The 26,038-nt window shown below is 35.2% G+C and overlaps 1 protein-coding gene across 1 annotated transcript in view; it reads right to left on the bottom strand.

Moving 5' to 3' along the window:
* LOC112598771 (headcase protein homolog) overlaps positions 1-26,038 on the bottom strand; it is a 47,818-nt gene that overhangs the window by 9,635 nt on the left and 12,145 nt on the right. Inside the window, exon 2 of the mRNA XM_025345373.1 lies at positions 24,783-24,882. Coding sequence (XP_025201158.1) covers positions 24,783-24,882 — 100 coding nt within the window. The remainder of the gene's footprint in view (positions 1-24,782; positions 24,883-26,038) is intronic.

Raw genomic sequence — 26,038 nt, 5'->3', positions numbered from 1 at the left:
CGGAAAGCGTTCAATTGGAGACAATCAGCGGTGCCGGCGGCAGACGAAGAAGACGAAAACCTTATTATCGGCCGCGTGTCCGCTCTCTCGTCTCGTGAATTTCGGTAGCCGAATCAATTAAACGTTATTAAACGTAATTAATGGACAGCATGCACAATTGATTGCGCGCGGGAAGGAACAACGATGGCTGACCTCCGTGAAACGCGACCACTATAACGAAATTTGTATGTTGTAATTGACGTGATAATAATAATGACTGCGACGGTGGCGACTTGATTTTATCAATTAAGTAATATACTTACAAAAGATCGATATCTTTTTTCTAATATCATCATTAAATTTTAATAAGGCTAAAAGAAGCAAATTTTTATAAATTTATTTAGTTTTTCATGAAACACACCGTGACGTCATCGCGTCAAACAATTCGTATCATACAGCGCACAGGAAAACACGAAGACGTCAATGACGAAATGAAAGGGATGATAAGAATTTTATTACTAACCCACAGATCTGCGGGAGACAAAGAGAGCTATAAAAGGGATTATAAATTAAATCAGTACTGTACAGGTACTACTGGCCAGAATAAAATGCGATTGTCGAATGCCGAACGCGACTTCAAAAGAATTGGTCGAATTTGCGTTTAAATTTACAAAGTGGAAATGTAGGGAAGCTTTTCCATTTGCAGATACTTTCGTGCAAGCAGAGACACGCCCCGCCTCCCAGCACTACTACATGAGGCGTACGCTCAAAATTATTTCTAAATCGAATTATCAACCCCATTGCACATATAGAAGAATTCCTCTTTCTCTTTTTCGAAAACACTCGACAGAGGCGGGTGATCTGCTTATAAAACACTTTACCGGTAAATAATGAAAGGCGCGTATACCTGCAGCAGCAGATAACAACCCTCGAATTGTTTTCGAGTGAAAAAAAAAACTAAATTAAAAAACGGTTCTCTTTTCAAAAGACGGCGAAATTTTGAATGAAATCACCCCTTTTCTGATACAAATTTAATAACGATAAATAAAATAGGTATATTGTGCGATAATAATATATAGTGTCTATAAATATAATATTGAAGTAAAAGTCGATGAAGATACCTGGTTTGGACACTCCGGATACGTAAACCGATCATTATCAGACTTTCGTGAGTTTCAAATAGTACGCAAAATATAAATATATAACAATAATAACATCTATAAACGATAAAAAGTGGCGTGAATGCAAAAAGCCGAATCGGAAATGCCGTCAAAAACGATGACACGGATCGTTACTTTGAACAATGTTTCGCCGCAGTCGACCAGCCGAGCCTCTTTATATTTCTCCTCCCCGCCGCCACCAACACGTAATCTTGCGCGTAATATCAATATATGTATATATATATTATACTATATGCAGTATACACTTATATTCTGTATAAATATTTCGGCGAGATGGAAAGTAATAATATATAACCAGAGACGAGGCGCGCGCGCGCTCGGATTTAGCGGTTCATTCGCCACGAATATTGGCAGGGCCCAAAATCTGGTAAAGCCTTGTTGCATACACGTCGTATTCTCGCATGCAGCGCAAAGGAGTTATTACGTACGTAATACTTTTTTCCCCCAGTAAATATTTTTACATTTTTTATATATGTGTGTGTGTATATATATATGAGAAAAAAAGCATCAAATTTGTTTCACCCGGCCGGTTTTTATTCGATATACCACTGCCGCTTCCACCTCTTTCGTTCTAAGACTCGGAATATCTCATATTATCTAGTAAAATATACAGACACGGACGTATATAATCGAGAGCAAGTCTATACACGGAAGGGTGCGGGATGGACGAAAAAAAATATTAAATCACTCGTGCGGGTCGAGTCTGCCGCCGAGAAGCACAACCATATTCTTTCGCACGAATACGAAACGAGCATTTTATATTATTATAGTATAATAGGTCTGAAGATGTATTTGGCTTCGGTATCGTCGTATATCGACAATATTTGTATACGTATATTATGTACAAGAAAAAACGATAACATTTGCATATAAATCTGAACGCGGTATTGAAACAATAAATATCGTCTGACCGTATATTACGGTGCGGTAAAGCTGACCCAGTGCAAAAAAGCAAGCAGTTGTCTCCTATTCACCCTGACTTCGTTTTTTATAAATGCAGCCGACAAAAACGAAATCAGCACTTCACGTCGTCTCACCATTTAACCAATTGGATATTTAGAATATTTTGTTAAGTTCACGCATAAACAAGTATGACAAAAACGCATAAAATCGTTGTTTCAAGACAGAACTGAATTGAATAGCAAACGTAAGAAACACCCATAAATCAGACGGGATTACGAATTGAAGTAAAAAATTCCCAAAAACCGACGAAACTTTCCCACCGATTTTATTTCCTAGTCGTAAAAAACTCAACGTTAAGTGATTTTACGCGTAATCCGAAACTATTCCGGTTGACACAAAATATAAGTGAAATGCCCACATAGCAAAAACTATTCGCGCAAAGCCCCCTTAAAACGTATCCAAATAATTTCTTATCTCCGAAAGCGAATTATCTGAATTTTGAGCCGAGACAATGGTATTAAAATCCAAAATAGTCACTTGTAAACTGTTTTCAGTGGTGGTTGGGGCGAAATACAAGGTTAGGAAATTGTAGTTGAACAATATTTTTTCACGTATTTTGATATTTTAGTTCGTAATAAATATTAATAATAATAAAATAATAAATAATAATTGATAACACTTGGAAATTATGAACTTATGAAAAAAATATTGCATCTCGAGAATTAAAATTTAACAGGATTATTATATTTATTTTATATAGATAAATACTATGTCGTTGAAATACTATAAAAAACCTCTGTTTCATCGTAATATTACATCTCTAACGCCCACAGTACAGCAGAGTATATTTTTATTTTTCTTGCGATTAGAATGCTGTACGCGACATATGAGCGCGATTGTCGTACCACGGCAGGGTTAGAACCATCACCCCTGAATGAAGAGAGACCTGGCAAGAGGGAAGAAAAACTCATACGGCGAAAACCGCAAAAGCTTGTTAGTGGCTTAAAAAATAAAATAAAATAAAAATCGGTCGGAAGTCCTATTGTCAAACCTAAACGCGTGTCCCATGCAGGCTGCTGATGCTGCTGCACTACTCTCTCCTCCGCTGATTGTCGTCATCGAAATCGCAGTCGGATTTTTTTTGTATATATTTTTTTTTTTAGTTTGTTACCGTTTTCGGGCGAAGAGACACCACCACCCACCCGCCAAACAATCTCCTCTCGCATATATGGTTCGTGGTCGACAATCAGGCGGCAAACACGGGCATGACAAAAAAATAAATACCATGTCACATATATTTATATATAAATAGATATATACAATAAAAATAAGCCACCCGCGGCGAACAAATCAAACAACCAACCGGGATTGATATTCTGTCAGTTACACGTATACCGAAGCAGCGAGTGTGTATAACAAAAAATAATAATAATAACACATATACGACAACAACGACGACGAACGAGTATGTTTTTTTTTTATTATCTGACTTAGTACCTCCACCCGCCTACCCATTAGCCCGACCATCCGTCATTGGCCCTACGCTAACGCGGAGTGTCGCAGACGTTTCAGGTGAATTTCAATAGCTTATCTTCTCCTGTACGTGCGTATGTGTACATATTATACTATAAGTGCGACGCGACGGATCTTTGAAGGTTTTAAAAGACGAAAAAACATCAACAGAACTATTGTACTGTACTGTTACATGTGCGGGCGTATATAATCCGTCAATACATATATGAAAAGAAAAGACGTTAGAAGAAAAGCGCTCAAACAAAAGACACTCGGTGTAACATCGAAACAGCATCCGGTTTCTCTCGTTTTTTGGAAAACGGAAGTCTGTAGAAAACGCGACAGTTGATATATAGGTATCGAAACAAATTAAAAAAAAAAGTAAATACCACACTAAAATGCAGATACTAATTGACTGTCACAAACCGAATAGTGAGACATAACAATATATTATTATTTTTCATATAATATAAAATAAATTCGGTTTGAGACGTACGATGAAATATCGCGGATTCGCTCGAAAACTATAATAAACGCTGAATAAAAAAATTCTACTTTAAATGATCGTTATATTATTATTAACGGCATGATGTGTCGTTCGAGTGGGTAGAAAGAAATGTAATAGTGAGAATTTCTTATTTTATTTACGGCTGTTTAGAGAGAATTTTAACACACACGCGCGCGCACCAGTTATTTTCAAAGTTATTCGAAAAATATAATTTTACTAAATAAACGACACGATAATGATGGTAATAATAATATTATAAAAAAAAACAACAGTGTATTAGGAGGGGGGGGCTGTTAACTACTCGTTAGTGCATACTTCAGTCGTGCACAGTTGATACACTATTTTCTATTATTAAATTACTGCGCAAAATGACGATTATTTCTAAAACGATACCCAGGAGAATGCACCTAATGTGAAAAAAAAATATTAAAGTATTAAGAACAGGGCGGAAGGACGTACTGGAATGTCAATTAGTTTGCCTATATAGCCCGGCACCTTCGAAAGTCGTCAATGACGCGTAGGCATCGGTGAAGGGGTAGTGGTAGAATGGAAAAGTTTATGAACTTTTATGATGATTTGGCAGGTACCACGGGGTACCCTCACCACAAAAAAAAATATTTTTATCCCAATGGCCATCAACAGACGCCGGGGAATAATAGCGGGTTATCGATGTTATTTACATGCATTTCGTTATTATTATTTTTTCGCGAAAAGCATCTGGCACAAGCATAATTTAATTGCGAGGTAATTCCATCAACGCTGCAGAGGGTCACACGCACACATACATACATATATAAAACGATTTCCGTCCTGAAACCCATTTCGTCCGCGCCACCATCGTCTCTCCTTATCTCTCAGGCAGAGTTCGTTTTTTATTCTTCCTCCTTTTATTTTTTTGACGTTTATCGCGCGTACTAGTTATTATTATATTATATATAGATAGTGAAAGAGGTATATTTATGTGTGTATAATACAGGGGGACTCCTCGGCTTCTCTCCCGGCCAACAACTACTTCTATTATTATTATTATTATTATTATTATTACTATAACGACGACGACGACGACATTATTATATTATTTATTTTTATTACGAAACACCATTATTCGACGATGTAATGAAAACGTGAATGAAAGCAAAACGCTACGACGAGTATACACTCCGCGCGCGACCGCAAGTAAAGGGCACGCGCTTTTATCGGCAATTTTCACTCGGCCCAACGGCGATGACGACACTCGTCGTAAAATCGTCTTCCTCGTAGATATGGGGGAACTTGGTCTCATAAACATTATAATAATAATAGATATTGTACAAAGGAGGACAGGTGTAAAAACACGCACACGCTACAAGCAGTCGCCCCGTCGGTAACTCATGTTTTTTTTTTTTTCTATCGACAATTCATATTATTATCTTGTGGGACCCGCCTTCACCGCCGTAATCGTAAATAAACGACGATAACGCCTCTTCATATTCACCCGTGTTACACATATCGACTATAAACGATTACGAGGGAGGATAACTGTTTTTTCTCTTTTATATATTATAATATTCTGATTACGATATTTCATAGAGGATTTACGAGATTCACCGGTGTAGAAATCCGCATTTATATTATTATATATGTTATAATACTATAAAATCTCCGCCGCACGAATTTCACAACTCACATGAAAATCGCAGGCAATCTAATGTTCAATCATAATCTAATAACGAGTCGGTAGTAATCTCTGAAATCAGGAAGAGGAGGGCTGACACGATAATATAATAAAATGTAGGCATTTAAATTATAATAAACAAGTCTCAAGATCGAAAATAATAATGATAATAATAATAATAATAATAATAGGACGCTTACACCGTTCGAGTGTAGATTGATTTCCTAAATGTATGTTCAACACATGCTGATAAAACAAATTGTGCGTGTATATACGTGATATCCTTGTCCTACATTGACAAGCGGTCGGACGAAAGAGAAAAAAAATTCAACAACTATCCGCGGGCAAACCACAAACACCAACGTCGAAGATGCGTCGTTTATTAGCAATAAATGACAACATATACATTTCTGTCGATCCGAGTCACACGGTAACGGACTTCACCTCCTTGTCGGGTACGTCGTGGAATTCGTGACACGCAAAGGGGATCGAAAAAAGAATTTGTCCTCAACCGTACACGCGCACAATATAAGGTGACGGAATTGGCACGAGCTACATTTCGCTGCAAGTCGTAACAGTGGTAGTAGCTAGTGGAGTAATAATAGCTCCGAGAAAAATAGATACATATATATATAGCAAATGCAGAGAAAAAGGAACGCACTTCACTTTCTCTGGGGCCGGGTGGTACAGTGCACCACTCAAACGATTTTTTTTTGTTCTTAATTTATTTATGCCAATAGGAGCTGTGGTTTTGCCTTTTGCCATTCTCGATCCAAGGACAGTGCGCGTAAATTCCTCAAAACACGCATCCTATTAAATACTTTATATGAAATAGATACAGACAGTAATATTACACTTTTACTCATACTTTGATTTCAGCGCCGACCTCGGTAGTCCGAACCGTATTAGCCAAAATCTTCATATAATATATTACAGGGGTGGACAACTAACTGACAGCCCTCATGCCTTTATTTTTTTTTAGACCCGTGTTACATTTTTAAATTACTTTCATAAAATTAAATTGTTTGAAAAGAAATACTTCCAATATAATTAAAATTATGCAAGTTGAGAACTGATCCATTTTTGTCATTATATTTGCGAATGTACGCTTTCTTGTATATGATGCATATCAAATCAAAATAAAGAAATTATCTTACAAATGAAACAATAAGTCATCTACTTCGTATTTCCATTTCAGATATGTAAGTCGATTATGCTACGCTAATATTCAGTCATCAATACTCAAAACTCATTTTAAACAAATGCAAAAATTATACAAAATAAATATTAATTATTAATAATTAATTTAATGATCGTTTTTGCATTCTTACTTCTAGATTTTTAAGTTTTTTAAAGAGTCTTTAGTAACTTTTAGTTGCACATCCTTGGTATATTCAACATTGTATAAAAAAAAATATAGTCACATACGATCAACAACACGTGGAGCAAAAATCAATGCACTTTCCTAATCGTATTTCCCCGTTAACGACGACCCCATGTCAATTCAAAATGAAAATTACCTTGTGTTTGTATAAGATAAAAAAAAAATGTTTCTTCTTCTGATATTATATACCGTTGACACAAATTAACAGTTTTTAATAAAGGATAAAAATTATGAAGATTGTGTCGATTTTTTTCATATTAAAATATTATATTTATCTGTCATAAATAGGTCTTCTTTTATAAGCGTTTCTTTCAACCGCAAAACGCTGCAATTATCTACGTCAACGAAGTTGTTTTTTTTTTTTTTATTAATATATCCTGATGACTCGAGAATATTTTACTTACGTCGTGAATAATAAAATTATAATCTATTGGACGAGAAGAACATTTTACTAGTCGGGAAATTCTCACAACAACCCCACTCGGAACCAACTATAAGTAAATTTATCAAATTTTATCACCGCTAATAATTTGAAAATTAATTACATCATTCAAAAATAAAGAACAATTACAATTTGAACTGACATTTTGACAACATGTCGGACCCTAACATTTAAATTACGAGAAAATAAACGATACCAGCTAATATGTAGTTTTTCATAAATGTAAATGTATATATATTCCAATATTTTTGTATAAATAACATATTTCATTGAAATACCGGTATTTTTATCAAATGGCCGAGCGCGGTTTTAATTTCTATATTTTGGCTAGTAGGTATATCATTATTCATTACTATTCATTATAAGGTGTATATAATAAAAGGTATAAATCGGTGGTTGTATTGAATATATACATTTCCGAATGACAAACACTATTGCGTATCTATAATAAAAGATAAATACGAACATAAATCTCTCGATTATACACGACGCATAATCGAAAATTAGAATACGAGTGTCGGATTAAAGATAAAAAAATTCGAATGACTGCACAGGAAAATTCGGTTTTAACAAGTTTCGGCACAATATAATAAAAAAAAAACCTGATGGCGAATGACAAAAATCGGATTTAGTCGTTATTTTATACGATATAGTCCGGGGTGTACGGAAGTGGGTGAGGAGAATAAGATTATCCTTTTGCACGACGATCGCATAGGGATGAAACGAAATCGGGGTGAATGGAGAAGAAAAAAATCGTATAAATTGGCGCAGATTATTAAAACTTATTTTAACGAACTGGCAAACACCTGATATTCACATAAATTCGGGGCGAAAAAAGAAGTCACTTCCGGCGACCAGAAAAAAATTTTAATACACGCCGTCCGTCCGCCTTGTATAAGTCATATTACTTATTATTATTATGTTTGTGTCGCAATCGACGATGTAGCTTGCACTTGCAGCTGTCCTTCCATTACGAAATCGCCAGATGGCCCAGCCAGAATTTTTTTTCTTTCTTTCCGTTGATACTTACGTTTATATACAGCGATTTAAATAAACAAACGACGAAAGATCACAGCACGATCCGTTGTATAAGTAATACGAATTATTGGTATCAAATTTAGAGCGAGAGAACAAAATAATAAAGAAAAAGCAACGTCATATTCAGCAACATCGACTAGGATTGCTGATGTGTCGAAGACGGCCGCAGCAGAGAGTAAGAACGGAAATCGGTTTTTTTTCGATTGTGAAACGACAAAGCATCATCTTTGTGCGGACATGCTTAATACACAAGTCGTCGATATTATGTAAAATACAAATATATGATAGAGAAAAATAAAATAAATTGGAAAAAATATATATACTCCATAGTACACGTGCGCTCGGCGGCAAAACGGTGTTGCTTACAAAAGACGAACCAGTTTTATCTTAAATTTTGATAAAAACTGCAACAACAATCATCGTTTGTTAAGAACAACATAAATACAATGTTTTTATATTTATATATTATATTAAAAAACATCTCTATATTATAATATATTTTATAACATAAACAAGTATTCTGACGACTTTCCAGGGTACAAATTTTCAAATTTTCATAAGAAAATTTACTTAAATAAAATCTTCAATAACAATTCAGTAATATATAATCGGTAAGATTATTACTTTTTTAGTTATCTAACAAATGTTAAATTTTCTACAAATAAATTTTCATTGTATTTATTGGAGGAATAAAATAATAGACAATAAAAACATGCAAGTATATTATATTTGTTAAATAAAAACCATGACTGTGGAATAAAAAATAACAGTGCACCAGTGTTTAGCAAATCATTATCAATGTATACAATGCATATTATGTATCTTTGTAAACACAATAATGTAATTAATAAAAACTAGCTTGTACTTTAAATTATAATTATTTAAAAAAAAAATTTGGATACATAAAAATATTGTATTTTAAGTAAGAATGCATAGAATCATTTTTTTTTCTTTCTGTTATCATTAAAATTATTTTTATACTTCAATTCATATATCTCTCAAAAATGTCTCACACGCATCATTGCCACACGAACACCATTGTGCATCAATTACGTCACGCAAAAATTCGAACAGCTGATATTCTCTGCTCGTTTCTATATTCGATTGCAGTGCGTGTAATATAACGGACATTGATAAATAATTCGACGGCGCATGTCTGGTAACGCGGTGATGTATATTTTACACGTTGTTATTAAATTGATATTTTGTAACATAACCCGTTAACACAGTATCCCACACTAGTAGACCGAGTGTTACCTACTGTTTATTATTATTATTCGTAGAAACGGCCGCAATGTCGTTTTTCAGAGTCCTTGAAAATCCTATCATCCGATTATAATTACAACTACGGCGAAAAATAGAACTACAACCAAGTACACAACAAATCCGAGGTTTGTTCAAACAAAACTACTATAATATGGGTACGGCAACAAATAGGTTTTCACTTTTACGTGAGCCCCGCAGGCGGTACTTATTATTATTAATAACAATTATTATTTATTTTTATTTTTTATAATAGTTATATTCCCTGCTGTAGTACGCACTTTCAGGTGGTGGCGTAGGTATGTTTGGCTAGCATTATTATTATTACTACTATTATAAGATTGCAATATTTTTTACATAAGCACTTATATCCCACTGAAAATTTACTTTACTATTTTTCATCTGCAGTGTGATAAAAATAAACGATTATGTACATATTATAATATTTTGTTCCTATTATCCCCCATAGTAATAACGAACACGCATCTCTAAAACACTCAGTAAATCGCCTAATTCACATTAAAAATATAAGAAAAAAAATTGTGACCGTAAATAATATCATGATGTAATTTCAAAAACATTCCAAGTATAGTTTTAAAAATTATATGCTCCATACAAACACCCTACCCACCGTTAAAAAGTGCGCGGTGTATATACGAATAACCATTAACGTGAGCTGTACGATGGTACATATATGTTTACTATATTTTACACGACGATGTCGCACAACACGAACTATTCATGAATGGACAAAAGAGTTGATTTAGTCATTTTACAGAATATACGATTATCGTCACTGATGTTTTAATGAACGGAACAATAAAGAGACTCGCGGGACTTAGAGCGACGATACGCATGCAGATTTGACGATGGTCGTTACCGAATTATTGTTTTAATCTTCCGCGGCAAACAATTGGCTTAGTGCATAGCTGTGACAAAAGAGGGTAAAAACGGAAAAAGAAACAGAAAATAATATAATAACGAAATTAAAAGAACAAAAAAAAAAAAAAATATAAATATAAGAAAATAATCGAATCCGCGAGAAGAGTGTATAATAACCGTAGGGGGAACAAGGAGGTGGTGCTCGGTTAATTTTTATGATTCGGTATAATATCGTCTTAGCGTCTGGAATTAAAAAATGCTGCCTTATACAATTAAACCAACCCCTCGATTTGGTGGGACACACAAAACCTCTTTTAAAGAAAAAAACATCCGCCGCCGACGTCGTAAAACCCCAAAAAGTTAAAACGACGGAGCAACAATTAAGCTTTTGATGAGACGGCGGCGGCAACTTAACGACCGTGAATGTCTCTTGCCAGCTCAGCTTTTCGACCGTTGTAATTAAAGAAAACGGTTCAAATTGTCACATTCCGCCGACGCGACAAACGGTCCGAGAAATTTATCCATAAAATCTTTTGTTATAATCCTACACATAGCAATAGTATTCATCGTTGCAGCACTATTATAGGACAGGGTGAAAGACATTAATAACGCGAAACTTCCAAGTACGACGTTACACATTATTATTATTATTATTATTATTATTATAATCTGTAATTATTTTAATTGAAAAAAAGTCTCGTTTGTATTCACTAGCAATCGCAATCCTTATACTTTAAAAAAAATTAACAATCCTATATGAATAATACTTTAGTATCACTGTCATAAAATTATTTTTAACATCTCATGTATCCACAAAAACTACACAAAAATATCACAATTCAACTTTGTAGAATTCGAACTTGCTTATGAATGTATAATCAATTTTGGGAAATCAAAAATAAGCTGTACACGTCAAGCAAGTTCTAATACCAAACATTCTACAAAGAGCTCTCCGGCAAAAAAATTCATTCTGTTACGAGTTGGTTAGATTATTAGTAGGTACATTAAAATAAATTATAGCGCTTTTTCATGTATAGATAAATAAAATATTAGGAATGTTCAGGGACGCGTACGATGTTATCGTAAATCACGTCGCGCTCTATGGAGGACCGGAGAAAATCATTTGGACCCGACACAGAATTTCTGGTATTTGTCGTTCTGTGAGAAGCATTAAGGAAAAAAATATGTCGCAAAAAAGACCATCGTCGTTCCAGTATTTTATGAGTAGAGCGCTTTTTTTTTTTTCTATTAATTTCTAAACCCGAATCTCGGTCACAGTTTATTATGACTATTGCGCGACCCAAGGTTATAATATATTATACTCACACAGCAAGTATATCGTTAGTAAATTATACACGTGGTGTCTAGTTAATGTCTACACACGTCGTCGAAATCACATCGCCACACCATTAGTATACGCATCAATGTACATCACACACGCGGACAGAAATAAGTCTGTTGGAAAATATAATATTTTAAACGACGAAATACCACCTCATTCTAATCGAACATTAATATGCGGCCAATACGACATGAACGCAATATATGTATAAATTGCACAGGATGTATCTTAATTCTCGTATTAGGAAATAGACAAAGGATTTATCAAGTGTTTAATTACCATATGGAACATCAATACTATTTTATATGTCTTGTAATTATTTTCGTTGTTTGTTCATAAAATTGAAAAATAATAATAATAACATTAAAAGAATATTTAAAATTCAAAGATTTTTAGCAGTAAAAAAATTCACCCTGTACATATAAGTACATTAAATAACACAAGGAGACGCAATAAAAATACACGACGCTTGCAGAGTGAATATTTCATTCCGGTATCGTCAGAATTAATGCTAAACATTCAAATACCGAAATATTGCCGAACGCAATAGCCAATACATTGGTAAACATTACGTGAACAAATAACGCGTACTCTTTACATGTATTATGTGTATACGAAATTAGCATTGTTATAACGCAATCGATTTTTTTCAGCGATACAAGAATTTGTATTCGATTAATATTGAAGCGCGAGTTATCGTTAACGAGTCAATATTGACTGATTGTAAGGTGTCTTCTCTATAAACACAAGTTCGTTATTTTCATTAAAAAATGCATTAATATTCATTAATATTTATGTAGTTATAAAAAGTAAAGGGATTTCTAATTTAATAATTATAAAAACAGTAATGAACGAATGAAATTTGATCGAAATCAAACAATGTACTATACTAATATGTACATAATAACAATGTACAATCTATAAATTAGTAAAAATAGCAATTTCAAACTAATTTATAGATTGAAAAAATATTTTGACTGATTCTCTTGTTGGCACGATTTTCACCAAATGAAATTGAAATAGTCGAGGGACTTTTCACACGATCAATCATACACCCAAAACGAATGTCATCGTCATCGTCATCGTCACCGTCGGTCTTTCGAATAAAAACAAAATTAGTAACGAAACGTACTTAACATTATCGTTGCCGCTCAGCAGAGGAGTGATTTAATATTGGCATTTTTTTTTCAAGTCACTTGGTTGGCATGTGTTTAGAGAAGAAAGAGAGAACAAGCCGTGAGAACGAGTGACACATAATAATATATCGCACGCACATGGCCTGGCAGCGCGTTTAAATTAAACTCCTCTGTCGCGCCAAAGAATCGAGATAGTCCAGGAACGAAAAGAGAGTGGAGGAGGGGTCAAGAAGTAGCTTTTAGCGAATTTTCTTCGCTTTTCTCCTCCTACAACGATAATAGTAATAGTAATAGTAATAATAATGATAATAATAATAATAATAACAATAATAGTAGTAATAGTAATAATAATAATAATAATAACAACACGCACGTCTCGCTGCGTCCCTCAATCCGCATCTTTCCGTCAAAAATAATAAAATCTCCGGTTATCGTTGTTTGTTTTTAATAACACGAGAGAAACGCGCGCGTACACCACCCTTTCACGACCATAATAAAACGACCCCATACACACGCGCTCGTCATAATCCGACGTTACAGCCGGTTCACGTAGTACCTATACACGTATATTATACAGCCGGCGGTGTAAACGAGAACTGCTGCTGCTGCAGCGACGAACAAAATATATATTATTATATGTATATTGCCCCTGGAAAACTCATATTGCCCGAAATAATCGTAAATTGGCCTTTCGAAACGGAACGCGTGTACGCGGAATTCGCAATGCGTCGGTCGAACGACGAAAACAAATCTCAACACCATCGGGCCAACCTTAACATTTTATATCATATTAAATTCGAGTTTTCTTTGCGTCGCATTGCGGTTCGTTTGCGATCACACAGTAGCAACTTTAATGCGCGTACCCGTTGTTCAACTGTACGTGATTGGCTGTTTTGCAAACGCGTTGACAACGTTTAAGGGGTTTAGTACCCTTTCTACACTGTCGCCGGGATATTCAGTTTAAATCAGGTAGTTAACCTCGCTGTAAAGATATTGAAATATTCAACTAATTTACTATGAGTTAGATGGTTATTAATATACTTGCTGAAATCGTTTTACCAAGACAATATTATTTAATTTGGTGAATAACAATAAAATTCTGAGTACATACTACACAGTTACACGATATACGGTTACTGTGTATTGTGTAATAATATCTTATGAAATTGATAAACAGAAATGTATATCAATAAGATAAAAAAAAATTGGAAAAATCTCCAACAACAAACCTCATGCAAGCCTCACGCAAACCATGACGCAACAAGTGCCGACTCTTTCGTTTTTTATAATATTGTCGCGCAATAATAATTGTACTCACCGCATACACGTGTATTATCAAAACGAGATATTATTATTACATTATATTACTTTATTGTATTCGCCGTTTGCAAAACTGTTAATATTTTGACACGATCTGTATCGTTTTCATCAACTCTGCGTAGTAAGAACTTGTTGCGCGAGTCGTGGTTTCAGGATGTGTGCCGTTTACCCGTACCCACGATAATGAATTTACAGAATTTTGCACACACAGTAATCAATGATGGTGAATTTGATCCACTATAATCGGACATGTCGATACTACTACCGTGATTACCAAGTTACTCGGGGGCACGTAAGTGGTGTAAGCAAAATTTTTCGAGATATTCAGAGTAAAATTTGATATAATGTGAACACGATAGCATTTGAATCGATCTATGGTGTCAGAAGAAAACGTACATTTTCATTGGCTATTTACGAAGTAAAAAACATAATTTTTTTTTATTTTAAACACCACAACCTATAGAAGAAAAGTAAAAGATTTAAACGCGTATTCATCGACGGTGTTAAACTCTTTGTTGTTTACGAGAAAGCATTCTACTCACGAGGCGAGTGCGTGCATCAACTAGTCTAGACGACGGTTTTGTCCAGCATCACAGCGGTCGCCGTCATCATAATCGGCGAACAAAAGCTTTCGTGTAAGCTATACACGTGGAAAACCGGTTTTGGTTACTAATAATATATAGCGTCCTATTATATATTATTACAATATGAACCTCACGCAAAATTTGCCAAAATCTATCACGGGGAAGTTTCGTCTGATCGATCGGGTTACCAGAGAGATTTGGAAAAAAAATCTTAACAGTAAACCGGTCTCTTGACGATGACGTTGGTGGGCGTAGTAAACAGGTTGGGCGCGCGTGTTTAATACGTGGCGTGTGTAATCTTTTAGGCAAAGGACCAAAAATAAAAAGTACTGTCACCACGTATAAGGTTTCTATAATGTGGTCATAAAAAAAAAAACTAAGTACGAGGACATTAGAAGGCGACATTGCGATTATTCTTAGCGAAATAACAACATTTGAATACAATAGTAGTCAATTGCAATAACGAAAAACGAAGTTTTGGAAAAATAAACAAGAATGTGGAGTATTACGCGTTATTTTATCGATATAAAAACGAAATCCAAAATACATGAGAAAAATCGCCCGTCACCCTTCCAAAACCAACAACACTAATGGGTACAATACGCGGCCACAATAATATCACCTAATCTATGCATTTTTCAACAGGTGCACGAATAAAGCGTTTCTACAAGACCGAATTAAAGAGGGGGTGTGTTGAGCAGTAGTAAAAACTCGAAATAATAATGCATAATTACGCGTCCGGTTTTAGATTTCGTTTAAAATAACAACAACCAAGAAAAAAATGAATTCGATGGATTAGCAAAGAGTTGGTATAAGATAGAGGTGCAGCAGGTGCACGTTTTGAACATCCAATTATATTTTTATGTCTATTATTCCCGCGCAAACGATGTGGATTTTACGCACGTCTATACCAATGTAAATATATACGAAAACATTTGAAAGTGCGACACGTACGCTATAGTCTCTCTCAACGATCCTCCCTATCCACTCATCTATATGAGAGCGTGTTCGAAAACGATTGGCACGTCTTCAATTTTCCGTAACCGCTATTATTATTTCCGTCGTCATAGCGCGTATATAAAAAGCGATACTCTAAAACAAAAACTAAAGCTATACATAACAAAATAAAAACGAAAGGCTATTTTCGCACGACAGCGGTCTAGCACAACTACAAACGTGGCACATAAGTCGCTCTACACCGTTCTCCTCGAAAATAAAACACGATCATATGTATACTGACCGCAATTTTCTAAATCAAAAAAAAAGGAAAAAAATAAATGTAAGACGCTTACATTAAAGGTGGAGGGACTGTATACGCGAGTGTGTGTATCGAATATTTTGGTGGCAATAGTAAACGAAAAAAGTACGTTTGCCATATAGCTCGTTTTAACACTCTCGGGGCGCGATATGCGATCATTAAATTTAAACAGGGAGGCGATTTTATTTTTCCCCAAACGATATATTATATTATATACATTCTCGTAAGCGTATACAAATATATATTATTCAAAAGATCCGAAACTGTGGAAATGCCGTCTGCGACCCCGCGACCTATTGAGTAACGAAGGGGAAAACTTTCTTTGGAATTCTTTCTTACTTCCGTAACACTCTTTGCCGCGATAAAACTCCAATAGGTGGGTAGAGGATGGTGGTGGATGGTTGTGGGGGTAGCGAGGTCTACCGCTGCCGCCTACACCGCTAGCTGCAGTGGATTTTTAATGTTGACACGTTCTCGGAAGAAAGTGCGCGAGCGACGTATTTATTTTTTTCTCTATACATAAGGAAATGAAGACTTAAAAACCCGCGGGGTGGTGTATGTGTATAAAAGCAGCGCGTTTAAGGAAAAAAAAGTGTTCCCGCATATCTGATGACGATTATACACAACGGTGACAAATATTTGCTTACGAACGTTAGAAATGTGACATCGCCAGATTGAAATCTGTGACACGTACGGCGCGAAATTATTCACAAAACCCTCGGGGTTTTCGTTGAAAAGAAATAATAATAATAATAATAATATTCTTTAGAGTAGAAGGCACAAAAAACTGAATGTACATATATTTTTGAAAAAACACAAGTGAAATGCTTACTCAAATACGGGTAGGTGACAAGTCTATAGACTATATTAATCATTTAAAAATTATGACAGGTTATTTCATGTGAGCTGCAATATACAACTGTTTATAAAACATTACATTATACTGACAATTATTTTAATACTTTGTGTTCATTTACTGTGCTTGCCTCATCCCGACAACATTGTTACCTCAAAATATCGTTAACAGTCCTAGATACGAAGATCAATAATCGTAGTTGTTTCAAATCGACTCGGTTTCCATACTAAGTAATATTAACATTTACCGTCGTATTCAATAGAAGTATATCAGCTTGACTGGGTGAGAAATAACACACAAAAGGTTGAACACGTCATCGATATTTAAGAAAATATTTCGTATGGATTAAAGTTATAAACTGGAATTCATTTATATCAAACACAACTACTTCATAGTATACTATATCGAACGCGTGTTTAAAAGTCAGATAAAAATGAACGATAACGTATAAAATCACAAATTAAACGATACAAACTGTTTGCTATGTAAATAATTGAGCTTTTTTTTTTTTTTAATGTGCAAAATACAAGTAACTATTAACACCATTTTAACACGATTAAATTTTACACGAAACAACGATGCTTATCAGTGATATACCTATATAGTTTGTTTAAATAAATTATGTACCAAAGTGACTAGGTTAGTCATAAATTCATACTCATACAATACATACATATATCGATAAGCAAGAAAAATAACAATAAATCCTAAAAAATATAGTACATACGTTTAAACGTTCGCAAAATTCAAATTGTTCTGTTGATTATGTAAAATAACACCACGTTTAAAATCGTTTACGACCCGCTTTCTAAAAAAAAGTATTATTTCATTTCAATTCCACAATAAATAAGACACCAGCAGACGCAGTTGGCACGCACGAAAAATTGCAGCCGATCGAAAAGAGAGGTCACACTGATACTTAGCAGCTGCATCGCGGTGTACGCACCGTCGCGATACATGCAAATGACGATCGTATTATTTTATTAATACGACTAAAATATTAATATTTAATAAGTTAGTGTTAAGGAAAACAAGAAACGAATTTTTGAGATGAAACAAATATAATTTCAGATGTTATAGTTGTAACTAAATAACTGAAAAACCCTAATAATAAAAACACTATAGAAGTGTTTAAATAACTGAAATAGAAATTAGAAATTCTAACAATATTATGCGTATGTGTTCACAAATTATTTTTAACATTATATCTCATTTGTTTCGTGTCGATAAGTAAGACACATCATCTACGATGAAACTGTTTCGAGCATAAAAAAAATGAAACATATACAAACAATTTGTTAAAAAAAAAAAAAGGAAATAAAATGTCATGTGTTTTTTGATATAATATGTTTCATTTCATACAATCAATCAATGATGACCTGAAGGGGAGTTGTGAGAGAGAGAAACCTTCTCTCATCCACTCGACACAGCAAAAAGCACTCGGTAAATTTGTTCACCATTTAAAATTTGATATTTCAAAATACGAGTATAGTCGACAATTTTAAACACTACGCCCTATTCCCCATGAATTTATTTTTAAGGTCGTCTCAGTTTATAGCAACCGACAAAAAAGCAAAGCAAATAATAACATTATATTATACGTTGTTATAGGATATTATGCAACAACAACAACCAACGAACTATAGAAACGAATGTTTTTGGTGCGGAATAACGTGCACAATGTCGTACACGTTCATGCCCCGAAAACGTTATAAGATCCCGATTGTCCGACGAGGGTCGGGAATACGAAAACGTATACGATTGTATTTTATGAGGGTCGTGTGCATGGGTGTCACGTGGCTCGTGTAACGAGCGGGGCGAAAACGCCGACGCCGACACCGCCACCGTGCTGCAAGTAGTGCAACCACGAAAAAAAAAGCGTTCCATCGGGCCGCCGGACGCGCGCGCCGAACCGACAACGACAACCGCAGCGCACGATCGATAACGCACGGCGACGCCGGCCGGTGCGCAGGGACGACGAGCGTACACCGATGCGAAAATGCACCACCACCGAAAATACTGCACCATCGCCCCGCCGGCAGCGATATTCGGGTTTCTATGACCCTTTCTCTCTCTCTACTTCTATTTCCCGTACATCGTCGTACACCGCGACCGAAATATTATCAAGCAAAGTTTTTTTTCTTTCCGGAAACAAACACTATAATATGGCCTGAGACGAAAACGAATCGAAATCAATCACATTTCGCACACACCGGGATGATCGCAGGTAAGCGAATATTAATTATGCGGCGTGCATCTACCATTATTATATCGTAGTGGTGTTTTATTGAGGTTGATCTCGATGCACAATACACGGACACGCTGTTTGATATGATTTCGTGACAAGAATTGTTAGCGCGAACGTTGTCGAGAGTCTAATAATTACAAAAACTCTTAAATTAAATATAATAATAAGTAAATATTATTTCGTATAATAATCATTAAAGAGGTCTCGGGTCTGTATAACACTTCTTTGATTATGAAATCAAATAAAATAAAAATGGTAAAAACACGCTTACGCGACAGTATAGACTATAAAGATAATAAATGAAATGCCTATCAGAAATAACGTTTTATATCAAAACTGACTATCCTATAAAGACTATAAATAACAATAAGGATTGTATAGGACTTGAATTTTAATCTCTAGATCAGATATTTGTAAAAGTATCGAATTTTTATATAAAATAAAACTGAATATCTTTTTAGTTCTTATCTTTAATTTTTATAATAAAAATTCGTATTCGTTTTCAATTGAAGCGATTTTTTAACACTAGATATATTGATGTACCCAGGTTGGTTGAAATATCCCTTTAAAAGAAAGCTATGTAATATGTAACCACTTACAAATGTCTAGTGTATACGTGCACGTTCAATTCGAGCGATATTTATAGTACGACGAAAGCGTATTAACGGTTTTAAGGAAAGAAAACGATGTTTTGGCGGGCGTAAACCCGGAAGAAGGAATACGTATTCTGCTGCATTCTCCCCCTAACCTGCCTTAACGGTGGCAGCGGCTACCGTCTCGACGAGCTAATGGGGACGCGACCGAATAATAAACCCTCCTAAAACGATAACCCGGTGCCGAAAATACGCTTTCACAAGGGCTACTACACAACACAGTTTGCTCGCACTTTTGCCTAAATAACAACTTATTTTCACACAAATATACGATTTGTTTACATATAAAATAATGCACAACCAATATTTATACTTTTTTTTTTAATAGTTTGAGTATATTCCAAGTACACTAATGAATAATAACAATTTTTACTGATTTTGTGTGGAACGGGTCGTCACAAAATTTGTAAAAATATGTGTGCAAATAAGTTTTATCCCACGATTGAACAAGTGCAATTGAATACGAGTATGTCCCACATTTTATTATAATAAAATTGGAGTGAATCTCACGCAATGTTTTTAATCTCAGTATAGCAACGCGATTCGATTTCGAAATGTTAATCATTGAATACCTATAATTTACAGGACGGCTTCCTTGTCTGCGAGATGGAATGCATCACATGTGTGCGAATTATATTTCTGATATAAGTTTTCAATAACGTACATTGTTTATCACACATATTATATTAAGGACGGATAAATTTGATTGCAATCAAAGAAGCAAGAGTGATGCCGATCGAGCCACACCTATGTGACATTTATGCAGTGTGTACTGTATATGTATAAGGTATACACTAATACACTATACATAGACGTGTTTTGCAAAACGTTCAAGGTCTTCGAATGAATCGTACCGATTATAATATTATACAGAGCGAGCCATAATAAACGGATGAATTTAAATCTGATGTACCTAACTTGTATAATGAAAGGGGTATATGTTGTTTCAAAGTTTGTCCGTGAAAGCAGCCATTGTAGATGGCTAAAAAAAATTTAATTCGATCAATTTTTCGAGTCGTTTCTTGCTTTTAAAATGTATCCGCGATTTTAATGTACACCCTGTATTTCTTTCGACGGCCTCTCCATTGCGATCGACTATCGCTGTTTGCACGGGAGCGCATTCGAAAATTCCGACGAAAAAAAATTCACAAAACGCGTAATCGGGTCGCGTCGTCGGATACCGCCGGGTAAAGGGACGTGCACCGGCTATTGATCGACGGGCGCAAGCGGTCGGGTCGTCGGAAACTCGCGCAGCACACGATTCAAGCGTGGTGGCGGCGGCGGCGGGAACGCTCAACCGGCAGACAAGTGCGTGGGTCCCGGCGACGGGGCATCGATGCACATTTGAGTTGGGCGCACGCGGCGCGGGGTCGGTGCGAAGGGGCGTGGGAGACGGGCCAAAGAGCCGTCCGGCCGGCGATCAATATTTTTGTCATATAACAGCGCAGCGGCGACGTGCAACGTTGTATACATAGCGCGCGGTGCGACGGCATGCAACGTTGTATGACAGCGCACCGACGAGAGTTGATAGGTGGATGGGTGGATGGGTGGGTGGGTGGGTGTGCATGGAGATGACAGAGACGAAAAAATTTCCTGTGAAAATTAAATTTCCCGATCGAGTGACCGATCTTTGCAGTCGGTGAAGTCGGTGAAACGGAAACAATTAATAACCGTGTGAGACAAGGGGGAGATGAGAATTCGTGAATTCAAAAATCGAAAAATTGAACTGATTAAAAAAAAAAAAATCATTATTAGTGTGTGTCGGCGGTGTTGAAAATAGAGACAGAATGGTTCGCGCGATAAAATATTCGGGCGCGGGCGTGAGCGCTTTTCGCAGTTGGCGTGGTCGGGCGAGCGGGCAGGCGCGAGAGCTTTGGGTACCAAGCACGCAACTCCAGGTGACTGCAGGGGGGTCGACGGGCGGTACCCTAAACACGCCCGGCTGGGCGGCGGTTCGTCCGCCGAAAACGCGTTCGCGCACACTCGATCAAAGACGCGACGACACACGCCGGCGCCGCCCGTCCCCAGTGCCGAAAATAAAAACGTTCGAGGACCGGTATAAACCCGAAAAAAATTCATTGTTCGGCCGGATTTCACTCACTTTGCGAGTTTGACGACGATGAAGATGGATTCAAGTCCGTAAAAACACGTCTGATTATCAGGGCAAATCGATACGCAAAATGAGAGAGATAGGAGGATTAGTTTTTCCAGGATTAGAAAACAATATTCACAAAACGCTATGCAATTTACTTATTATACATTTTATATTCATGCAAAACGAAAAAAAAAGGCATGGATCTATATTTATAAATAGATTCATATTGTAAAAAAATATAAATTCGATAGATTTTTATGTGCGACAAATTGATATCATAACATATCAGACCATTGCAACCGCATTGGCAAAACGATACGCACGTAATAATATCACGTTATTATCATATCGTCGTCAATTTAGATCTAACAAACATAGGCACGCACACATACATACATATACAAACACCATGGGAGAGGCTTATATTATTGACCTTCGTCGTGTTCTCGTTTGCCATATTATGCGTGCACAGAAATGCGCTGTCGTCGATGCATACCCGTCTGCGATGTTTTTTGTTTATGATATCAATAAAATAGTACACACACAATATTAATACATATCTCATAAAGTCATAACTATTACTACTATTTTTATGCAATCAAAATTATATTCTTGTCGAAATCCAATTTGGTGGCCGAAAACCCAACACACAATGAAATTGACACAATACAAACTAGATATATTTTGTTATTGTGTTTATTAGTATGTCGTATATAACGGCGCGCCAATTTCGTATAGCCAATAACTTTCACTGAAATCAGTTCGATTACTGAATACTGTTATAATATATTATGTAGATACCTACGTAAAACCTTGATAACAAGCCAGTCATATGTGACAAAAATGAAGACAACAAAAGAAATTGAAATGGATATTTTTTTTTATGATTATTTTGTCAATTTAACCTATACTAGGGACATCCAACACCGACCAAACACCGAGACTCGTGTCACCCAATTGGAGACATGTTTAAATAATAAAACTACCAGACTAAATAGAACAATAAAGTTGACCAATTAAAAGCATAGGTACTTAACGAGTCACGGGGCTACGGGACACTTAACTCGAAAATTTAATATTTTAAAAGCGATAGAAAAACGTAATAAAAACGCTATAACAAAAAATAAAATAACGTATTGACAGGCAAATTACATTGTTTCGTTAAAACCCAATTAATTGACATTCGTGTCAAAACTCTTAAAACGCTTGTTAGTATAACTATTATTTTCTTATTAGAAAAATGTATATCGAACGAGTGACCTCGGCTGAATGGAAAGTAAATCTACATATTAAGGTCATTTCATATTTATTATTAAATTTAAAAAAATATATTTAACGCAATTGAGAGTAGACTTTAATTAATTAATTATAAATGTATTATTTTAAAATAGTTTAAGCTAATTTTAACATTAAATAAAAAAATTTCAGGGTGAAAGTTTTTCAGTGTAATAATTAATTTACACTAAAAATCTGTTATCGTCAGCATTTGATAAATAATATGGATATCATTAAACGGTAAATAGTTCCTTCCAAAGATAAAATAAAAACAATAAAAAAAATGTATGTTTTAATTATCTTAAAACATGTAAATATAATTTATACACATACTACTTATTTTTATTAATGAATCACTAAAAAATAATGTACGATAATATTGCATAATAATTGCACATAATTTTCATAGCTAACATTTAATTTACTACAGCAAAAATAACGAATAAAGTATTTTTTTCCAAAGATCAAAAGTTATTGGAACAGTAATAATTGCTAGTCATTTTACAAATTATTTTCGAAATCATAATGATGTATAATGGACGGCAGGGCAGGAAATGTTAAAAACAAAACAATCTTTACATACATCCTGTGCCGAGGATTACGACGTGTACTTAAATAAATTATTCTATAAATACATGCGACCTTGGGTAAATTTTTTATCAATTTGTTGTAGTGTAGGTGGCGGCGGTAAGATGTGGTGTGTTTAGAAAAAAATACAATGAATAGATGTGAACAGTAAACACTTGCGTGTTGTTGTTATTATTATACCATTGTTACTACAACCAAAATATTAATATTCTATTAGCCTAACCAGCCAGTCAGCCAGTCAATCGGACAGAGTTGGGCCAATAAAAGTAAAACACTACACAAACTGATCCGAATAATATTTCAATTTGCTTTTAAATGCGACTATTGTACAAACAAAAAAAAAAAACTACGCGCTCACTCTACGCCAAACGAGGACGGGACTAGAGAAACATAGTATATAATATTAATTATTGTTATACAAAGGATGATTGGTGGTGGACTTGTTAACAAGACTCGATCTATGAAGTGTTTTAGAGAAGTAATACATAGCACGTTTTCCGTGGTTGGGAGGAAAAGAAACTGGTGCACCGGAAATGGTTCATCAACGGAAACATTGACAACTACGATAATAAGTACAAACGGACGGCGAACAAACAATTTTGGTGCACTCCCCCGTACTCAACTACCTATTAATAAAAAAAAAATTTCGCTTAATCATAATAGTTATAACAAGTACGTTACCTTTACGTGATAGGAGTTGAGCATGTGCCGAGGTAGCCGATTAAATGTACTGAAATCCAGACGACGGCAAAATATCCCATTACCATTCATAGATGACTGCCTGCATGACAAAAAAAAAAACAAAAATAAGGTATAAAATTATTACACATTGCCAATTGTTTTGGGAGGGAAAAGGGACACAAATCACCCCCAAATATGCCTAACAGTAATAATCTTTAAATCAGAAACAATGTAATACTACATTTAACATAGATTTATATTTATAAGATAAAAATACATTTTTCCTTGTTTGATATATATTTTGTATTATATGTTGACTTATTAACGACGTTATCGCATTTTATGGATCACAAAAAAAAAAAAAAATTGATAATATTCTTTCATAAATTATGATGACAGAAAAATTATTATATTATTTTTTCAAACAAGTTATAACACTTTATTTCTTATGTACCTACTTATTATTATTATTTATTTATATATCATTTAATAATATGAGTACCTACAATTTATTTGAAACAAGAAATTAATTTTAAGATTTGTATAAAAACACACAATTAGGCTATGTTTTAGAATTTGGTGAATAAATTATTCTTCCGCTTCTACAGTTTTTTTTTTATACAGTCACGCCATTTCGAAACTAAATTTGGGATTAGAGTTAAAATAAATAATAATAATAATGCGATAATGAAACGGATAAATAGGATAACAACGTATGCGTTACGCGATGACACATTACATACACATGCGCGCGTAATAGTCGATTACGGGAATGGATAATATCATAGAGAAATGGTAAACCGGGGGAAAAGGAAGAAGCCTTAACCTAGCCCAACGGACCGCACATTGTCAGGTGCGCAACTACCGGACGTGCGTTTACGTTTACGCATTGTCTATCATAAGGAGTAGGAGGAAGCCGAGAATGGACGGCCGATAGTAGACTTTTATTATTATTATTATCACACGCAACGCGCAGAAGACCATGTCCTATTCCTGGGGGTTTTTTTATTTTTAATTACTATAACCGATATTGGTAAAACATAATGTTCTATAATCGTGTGATTTACCTCGCTCTTGACTACGACTACGGCGACCAGTAAACCTGGTTTCGGTATTGTCGTCGTCGACTCGGCGTTTTATTATTAACGTCGTAAAAATAAAACTCTCACCACACACGCCGAAGTAGACGACACAGCAATTTTTATCATCCACGGTAGTTTTTTTTCGAATCCTCTCGGAACGATTGTGGGTCATTG

Source organism: Melanaphis sacchari, unplaced genomic scaffold, assembly GCF_002803265.2.
Source record: "Melanaphis sacchari strain LSU unplaced genomic scaffold, SCAv2.0 Contig4_pilon_pilon, whole genome shotgun sequence".
NCBI lineage: Eukaryota > Metazoa > Arthropoda > Insecta > Hemiptera > Aphididae > Melanaphis > Melanaphis sacchari.
This window is presented reverse-complemented; position numbering and strand designations above follow the sequence as displayed.